Source organism: Aphanomyces invadans, assembly GCF_000520115.1.
Source record: "Aphanomyces invadans strain NJM9701 unplaced genomic scaffold supercont1.13, whole genome shotgun sequence".
NCBI lineage: Eukaryota > Oomycota > Saprolegniomycetes > Saprolegniales > Verrucalvaceae > Aphanomyces > Aphanomyces invadans.
The window spans coordinates 373,234-380,478 of NW_008580158.1; the positions used below are offsets into that span (position 1 = coordinate 373,234).

The window sequence follows — 7,245 nt, forward strand, 5'->3', positions numbered from 1 at the left end:
CGGGGGCGACGCCGCTAACACGTATTTCCAATGACCACATGCTCGTGCGCGTTCTTCTAGCGAACTGTGTGCTTCCCACAAGGAGAGGCTGTTGCTTCGACCGTCCGTGACTAGTTTCCACTCTACAAATACCGCTGCCATAACCTGCATGCGTTCGTTCCACTGTGTGTTCGACCCACTTGCGCTGCGCACTACCATCGCGAGGCTGGTCTAGCGGTGTGTGCCTTCCCAAGCAGCACACTCCAGTCACGTCAAGCATGAGGTCACTGAATGGTACATGAGCTGCAAAGGGTTGTTTGCGATCCTGTTTTACGGCGCCAAGTCCCGTCGATCGAACAAAGCCTTGTCGAACTTCGTCACGGTCAGCTTGCGGCCACCGAAAAACCGGCCGTTCAATCCAGCCATCGCTACAACGAGCCACAAAGTCGTTTGTGTATGCATGCGACGACGAGGCGCAACAAGGCAGCGTACCTTTTGCCGCGTCGGCCTCGTGCTGAAACTCGACAAAGATTCGAACGGCTTCTTCGGGGGCGACCCGAAACGGGACTTCAAACACGACACAATCCACGACCGGCCCGTATTTTCCTTCGCACTCTTCCTTGACTTCGTCTTTCAAATCGTCGTCGACGTCACCAGGAGCCACCATGTTCTGCCACGTCATTCCAAATGGCATCGTGCTGGTCAGTCGATGGCATGCATATTGCTCTCGACACTGGACCTTACCAGCAACAACAGCACACTTTGCTTCTTGGGAGGGGCGCCAGACTCCACGTCACTTCGCTGGCCAAATCGACTCAACCTGCCTTTTTTTACGCCTTCTACAGGTGCTACAACACGGCGATTTGTGATTGTGGCTCTGGATTCACTTCAGCACAACACAAGGTACCTGAACGAGTCGGTTCGTGGTGGGGGGATGGCTCTCTCGCTGCACTTCCGCGCGACACAGAGTCTTGCTTCGAGGAACGCGTCGATTTTGCGTTGGAATCGAAGCGAACACTCGGTCCAGGCACTGCATCGTCAAACTGCCCGAGCGCTGACGTTGGCAATGGTGACGACGGTGGCCTCGTGGGCGCTGAAGATGTGGTTGCGTCGTCAGCACTTCCCTCGCTACAAGGAAAACCACCACCTCCATCAGAACGAACTGACAATCGCTGTAACAGGCAAGGATGATTGCAATCTTCCAACGTGGAGGCGTTTGTACTCACATCTTCTTCATCATCCACGCGGGCAAGTTCATGCCGCGGCCACGCCCACCTGCGATGCGTATATTGTGTATGCGTAGGGGCCAAAACAAGATCGAGGTACCTGGCACGGAGGTCGTCGCCAAGTTGGGCACGCGGCCGGCCTCAAGGTCCTTCTCGAGCTGCTCGCGTTCACGAAGTCGTTCGCGCTCTAGTCGCTTTTGCCGCCGCTCCAAATCAGCGCGTACTTCGGCATTCTTTTCGCGAATCTCTCGCTCTTCACAGAATGTCGCGTAGTCGTTGGGACGACATGGGTCGTATTCTTCCTGCACGCTGTCCGGCCGATGCAAGTCCACCGCTCGGTTGTCGAACGACCCATCGTCGCTGTGAAGGGGTGGGACGTCTGTGGATAGCTTTGTACGCGTCACCGACACCGGTGTAAACGCCGCCATGCCCAACGAAGTCTTCAGCGATGTCGTGGCAGCATTGGCAGGTGAAAACCGAGTCGCAACCGACGATGCATTGTCCAGTCCAGTAGCTACTGGGCTTGGGCGAGGCGCCGGTTCCTCTCGACGTCGACGCGGTATGAACTTGAGTGCACTGGTCGTTCCTGCACTACCTGGGACAACACACATAGATACTGAGGGTCAACGTTCACACAGGATCGCTTTACTTTTCGTTGGAGCTGGGGTCTCATTCTTGGAGGAGGTTGGATTAGCCGTAGGAGCAGCTGGCGTCACAAGCTTCACCGAGGTTTGTGCAGGGGTGGCTGAAAATCCGAGGCCCGCGCCGCCAGTTGCCGTGTATTTGTCCAAGTCTCCATACAAGTCCATGGCACCACCGTTTCCACCGACCAGAATGGCCGCTGTTGAGAAATTCGATGGGTCCCCCTACTACTTTTGCAAAGCCCCTGTTGGGGGGGGTCGGGATTGTAGCACATAGAGATGAAGTATTCCATTCACTGCTGCCAAATGTCTTGGTTCTTGCGCGAGGTAGATGGAGCATGGCCACGCACGCCCAGCATGTCCGCGCAAATGCATCGATGCAGCCAGCGCTCAGCTCCCTCTGCCTGAGACGATACATCGTCGGACGCGAATTGCGCCGTCGATCCCTGCATCAGGATCCTGGTCGCCCTCGAATGAGAACAAGTGAATATGGGCTGCCTACTCGCCTGTGAATGGTGTGTGCTTGTCCTGCCTCTGTCTTGTGCCTAGAGCGACCTTCATATTCAGCCACGACACACATTGTGGAGACTTCACGCCATCAACCAGCTCGCCCTGATAGCACATCCATGTGCGACGAAGGACGCTAAGGCAGGTGTGCGTCCGTGAATGTGGCAATATCGCCTGAGGAAGAATCGTTCAATGGGGCGTTCTCCCATATGCTGTTCAACCTCACGTGCCAATGGTGTTCCATGCGGCGGCGGCCACGTCGTCCTCGAGGCAAGCGCGCACCAATCCAGGCGGGCATCCTGCTCGCGTCCCATGACAAAGGCGAATGATGGTAGCCGAATGTTCCCTACGGAACGGTTCTGGGAAAATATTTTCGACATTCTAAGGTTGAATACAAAGCTCAAGTCATAAAATTCACGTTTCCACGAACATGGATGTGTCCGAACCTCGGGCATTGGACAAGTACCAAAGCATGCGCAATCCTCTGGACGCATGCGTCGGATTCCGCCATCCAATCCATTCTTTGTGAGCGAAGCGCGGGGAACCACTCTTACTGGGTCCATCCGACCCTCCTCCACCCACCTCTTCTCGACTCATCTTGTCGCTGGCGCCGCCAACAGTACTCTGAGACTGGTCGTCTTGCCCCGATTTTTGTTACTAATTCGTCCGTGGAAAAAACTCCCAGCGGGAGAGATTAGGTGGGCTTGAAGTTTACAGAATGCCCTCGCTTTAGTGACCTAGAAACTGCTCAACATGACACTCAGCATTGCAGTTGGCAATTGGGACGTTAATACGAGGGTGTCTGTTTCGGACGGCCTGTACCGTTCTCTAGGTTTCAGTATGGGCATTGGAAGGAGTCGGAAATAAAAAAGAGCGAGCCGGTTGGGTGTATTTTTATTCGGTGACGAAGAAAATGGGGCGTTAGTTTTCTTTTTGATCGTTTCCTACCACCGCACCTCCCAGTTCCGAGCCATGCAACAGGAAGGCGAATGTACCAAGTTGTGCGCCAACGGCTGTGGGTTCTTCGGCAACGCTGCGAGCGGTGGCATGTGCTCTGTGTGCTGGAAGAAGACGCTGTCGAACCGCCAAATCGAAACGGAATCATATACCTCTGCTGTGTCTGTTGCTACAGCGTCGCCACCTGTCGTTGACGCTGTCGCTGCCCCCGTGATCACACCGCCTGCCGAAGTCGCAGTCGAGACCGTTGCAGTTCAAAAGAACAAGGGGCGCTGCTGGGAGTGCAAGAAAAAGGTCGGTCTCACTGGAATTGAGTGCCGGTGCGGCTTTGTGTACTGCGGCTCGCACCGATTTGCCGACCAACACAACTGCGCGTATGACTTCAAGGCAGCTGATCGCGCTGAGTTGGCTAAGCGCAACCCCGGCGGCGGCGCCTTCGACAAGGTTGACAAGCTGTAAGCAAGTGTACCCTCTCACTTGCCGCCGCCACGTCCGAAGCCACTCTGGAGTCGGATTATTCCAGAGGCACTTGTGTCGCGGCAAGTCTGCGGCATACAATGGCTCGTCTTATGGACACAACACGAAGGTAGCTTGTTTTAGGCTGGTGTAGGTTAGGTTTCTCTATAACTTCGAAGTACTTGATCATTCGGATACAAGGGGAGCATGTGTCCATGTCGTGCCTGCCAGCACGCGGAATTTGTAGGCATCCCACGGAAGCCTCGGCATTATCGCAACTAGCCATCGACAATCGAAGGGCCATGACAACACACAATGTGAGCTTGTACGACCGACCTATTATGGATGCGGCCGCCCGTCCACACCATGCATCGTAAACGCCGGCAGTGCTGTTTGCCTGGTTTCAAAATGGAGCATGACGTGGCAACGCTCCTTGTCGTCGCCAGAGCGATCCGAACATTGCGTGGCAGCTCTACTGTATGGCAATGCCAAAAACGGTTGCGCCCGCGGGTCTGCCGGTCTGGCCGCCTGGTGGAGGGTGAATGGAAGCCATTAGAGCGAAGAAACACACACCGCACGGCGGTATCGACACCTCGGATTACGTCCAGTGTGACGGCTCGAGCGAGACTCACATACAGCCGAGACGATGTCGTCACGATCGCTCAACCGTCCCTGCACATCGTCATCCTGTAGCAGCCCAGTCAATGGGCCATTTTGCCCTGGCCTCCGGCATGACCGCTGGTACCTACTCCAGATGCACCAGCAGCTTGCTCCAACACCGGCGGCACCACACCCCCCCGTGCCAACTCATTTCAATGTTTTTACTTTACAATCGACGTACACCATGCAGCAGCTAGCAAAACCTGCACTCGTCCACGTCAGCTTTCACACGTTCGTTTTCGTTGTCAGGGGAAAAATATCTGCGACACCGCCTTGTCGAGCTCGCCCCAGCCCAGGTCGCCGTCGAAGTCAAAGTCGAGGTCTTCGAGGAGCTGGTCGTGCATGTGTCTATCTAGGGTGTTGGTGGTGTGGGTGGAATATCCGAGGCCGGCCAGCATGCTGGTTTCTGTCTTTGGCATGATGGACGCCATGTCGATGGGTGCCGCTTTCTCGGGCGCCGACGTCGTACGGAACCATTCCTGAACTTTCATCGCCTCCGCCTCTGTCTCCATGGTTTTCTTGGACATGGACGCGGCCGCGTTGTCGAGGACCTGCGCCTTGAGTGCCAACAAGTCCCGCATCGACGCTTCATGCTCCGGTCCGGACGCGTGAAACATGCGATCCCGTCGAAATGTGATCTTCCCCACGGAGCAATCGCGCACAAATTTCTTGGAGATGCGCATGGCATGGCAGTGCAAGACAACGGCCAGGAACGACCGCAGCGGCGTGCCTTCGACCAACGGCATTCGGCCCTGCGTGAACTGGTCGATCAGTTTCTGTGCGTACGCGTTCTCGGCCGGCGACCATGCCCCCCGACGAAGAGGCGTAGATTCATCTATCCTGAGCCCCACAGTCGCCATGAACGCTGTCGCTTGTTCCTGGTTGATCGTGGCTTTCGTCGGCGTCGGTGCGCAAAGCCGTTGCCGAGCATTGCGAAACCAAATCCCGATCTGCTTGATGGTGAGGCCAGAGTCTTGCGACAACCGCCGCTTCTCCTGCACGACACCGAGTGAGAAACTGGCGACCCAACTCGACGAGCGAGCGACACGTACTTGCTCCGACGGATAAGGATGCTCTTGGTTGTGCGGGTCAAACAGCCAGTCGCGAAGGACGCGCGTGGCATTGGACGTCCCACTACGGCCGAGACATGCCCCCGTGAGTGTCCTCGGCGAGGTCATGCATATTCATGCTTTGCAAGTCGGCCTTACCACTTGCGGAACTTGCGCTTCTTGTCGCCTCCGAAAGCGCCATCGACGGTGGCATTTTCGTTGTTCCCATGACGATGATGCGGAACGGATTGCTCCAACGAGACAGCCGACGCCAGCTCGGCGACCATGGACAGGTGGTCCAGTGGCTCGGAAGAGGCCATAGTGTCGACATGAAGTTCATTTTTCACTGGCGGCACAACCACGGCGAGTGGTTGCTGCACCGGAGGTGGCTGAAACGCCACGACCTCGACGTCACCGTCGTACGGCATGGCAACGTCGTCGACTTCCATCTTGACCTGTGGCGACGATGGTGGGGTTTTTGACCTCTTCACTTGCAGAGCGGTCACACGCCAAGCACGGTAGCTCTCCCGAATGAATCCAAACGCGCGGTGGTGGCGATAGTCCTTGTCCACGAGGCGCTGGTACAGCGTTTCTGGCACCGACACGTGCTCCACCTCGGACGACGCGCCCGTGTTTTCAAGCGCCGTCGGCCAGAACGAGTACATGCCGATGGACACCATGTGCGGGGTCTGAATCACCGACATAGTGGACGAGAACGAGGAGTAGTGTGGTCGAGCGTCGAAGTCGTGTATCGCGCGGAGACCACCCGGAGCGTGAGCTTTGGTGTGGAGGTGCGAAGTGGCGAAGTGACCACCAACTTGTTCGCGGGCCGCATCGTTGCTCCGCTGGGGTGTGTCGAGGTCTAGGGAAAATATCGAGTCAAATTTAAACTCGATTGAATACTACCAATCAAAGTAGCATACAATTGGGAATGTCCCGCACGCCCCGTCGTCTACAAATATCAAGCTAACTTGGAAGGAACCAAAGGTGATGGGCATGACTTTTTCTGTTTATGCATCTCACCCTATTGAACGAGGTGGCGGAAATCGCGACCGGATACTGCCGGGCTATCAGTCTGGTATCCGGAATTACGGGGCAAACCCATACTGAACCTACTGTGGGCCAATGAAAACGTACGAACGTGGGAACAACTTTCCTCGACTAAATTACCAAGTGCAGCACATTCTCGTGTGGTATACTTTAATTCATATTTTTCTACCGCCCCGACACTTCGCTTGCGAATCTTCAACACAGATGGTTGAACGTTTGGCCCACCGCCACACGTTGCCAATACTGGACAAAACGCGGGAATTTACAAAAGAGAGTAAGCATAAAAAATGAATACATTTTGCGGTCCACAGTTGGTCACTTCATCGTGCCATCCTCGCGCTGATCTTGTCCATTTTGGAACCCTCGTTGGGCGGCGCGCAACGTTGTTTGAGACGCTATGCAGAATGAATAGATTGCATTGCAAAACGTGGAATGTCAGCGGCATTTGTCGCGTCGGTGGTGTTGTCACTCCTAGCCATGAAGTTGGGGCGTTAAGTATTTTATTTCATGAATCAAATGAATGTCGTGTTGGATTTTTGTGATTTGACATACCACCTAAATTGAGTTTTTGGTGCATTTCGTGTGAGGTAGCGTGGAGTTGTTCTGGAACGAGGTGGCGGGGACCTTGTGTAATGCTGGCGCCACTGACTGCATATGTGCGGGGGAAGTACCAAAGGGAGGACGAAGCGCGACGAGGCAGTACGATAGAGGGGGAAAGCG

At 55.3% G+C, this 7,245-nt stretch overlaps 3 protein-coding genes across 5 annotated transcripts; 1 reads left to right on the forward strand and 2 right to left on the reverse strand.

The window, feature by feature from the left end:
* Nucleotides 1-112: 112 nt before the first annotated feature.
* Nucleotides 113-2,753, reverse strand: H310_07101 (hypothetical protein). 3 transcript variants are annotated; one of them, XM_008872398.1, is made up of 8 exons: nucleotides 2,353-2,753; nucleotides 1,855-2,305; nucleotides 1,306-1,800; nucleotides 1,206-1,254; nucleotides 887-1,107; nucleotides 724-827; nucleotides 472-649; nucleotides 113-407 (listed from the first exon to the last, which is right to left on the reverse strand). In XM_008872398.1, the coding sequence occupies exons 2-8, from the start codon at nucleotides 2,012-2,014 to the stop codon at nucleotides 310-312; spliced, it is 1,305 nt and encodes a 434-aa protein (XP_008870620.1). In that variant the 5' UTR covers nucleotides 2,015-2,305; nucleotides 2,353-2,753; the 3' UTR covers nucleotides 113-309. The 3 variants fall into 3 exon arrangements, with proteins under 3 accessions (XP_008870620.1, XP_008870619.1, XP_008870621.1); XM_008872399.1 differs by having other exon boundaries at nucleotides 197-407; nucleotides 1,855-2,527; nucleotides 2,575-2,753; XM_008872397.1 differs by having other exon boundaries at nucleotides 1,855-2,753.
* A 508-nt stretch (nucleotides 2,754-3,261) lies between these two features.
* On the forward strand, nucleotides 3,262-3,966 carry H310_07102 (hypothetical protein). The gene has a single exon (XM_008872400.1). It carries the CDS (start codon nucleotides 3,326-3,328, stop codon nucleotides 3,767-3,769), a length of 444 nt encoding a protein of 147 aa, XP_008870622.1. The 5' UTR covers nucleotides 3,262-3,325; the 3' UTR covers nucleotides 3,770-3,966.
* A 600-nt stretch (nucleotides 3,967-4,566) lies between these two features.
* Nucleotides 4,567-6,278, reverse strand: H310_07103 (hypothetical protein). Its single transcript, XM_008872401.1, has 3 exons — nucleotides 5,635-6,278; nucleotides 5,479-5,560; nucleotides 4,567-5,421 (listed from the first exon to the last, which is right to left on the reverse strand). Exons 1-3 carry the CDS (start codon nucleotides 6,177-6,179, stop codon nucleotides 4,672-4,674), a joined length of 1,377 nt encoding a protein of 458 aa, XP_008870623.1. The 5' UTR covers nucleotides 6,180-6,278; the 3' UTR covers nucleotides 4,567-4,671.
* Between the last annotated feature and the right edge of the window lie 967 nt (nucleotides 6,279-7,245).

Excerpts from the sequence above, each read along its gene's own strand:
- H310_07101 (XM_008872398.1), bottom strand. The coding sequence starts at position 2,014 with ATGGACTTGTATGGAGACTTGGACAAATACACGGCAACTGGCGGCGCG. Across the intron at positions 1,108-1,205 it reads GCGTGGATGATGAAGAAGAT|CGAGGGAAGTGCTGACGACG; the intron begins GTGAGTACAAAC and ends TTTTCCTTGTAG. Across the intron at positions 828-886 it reads CCACGAACCGACTCGTTCAG|CACCTGTAGAAGGCGTAAAA; the intron begins GTACCTTGTGTT and ends GCCGTGTTGTAG.
- H310_07102 (XM_008872400.1), top strand. The coding sequence starts at position 3,326 with ATGCAACAGGAAGGCGAATGTACCAAGTTGTGCGCCAACGGCTGTGGG.
- H310_07103 (XM_008872401.1), bottom strand. The coding sequence starts at position 6,179 with ATGTCGGTGATTCAGACCCCGCACATGGTGTCCATCGGCATGTACTCG. Across the intron at positions 5,561-5,634 it reads AAGCGCAAGTTCCGCAAGTG|TGGGACGTCCAATGCCACGC; the intron begins GTAAGGCCGACT and ends TCTCGGCCGTAG. Across the intron at positions 5,422-5,478 it reads ATCCTTATCCGTCGGAGCAA|GAGAAGCGGCGGTTGTCGCA; the intron begins GTACGTGTCGCT and ends GGTGTCGTGCAG.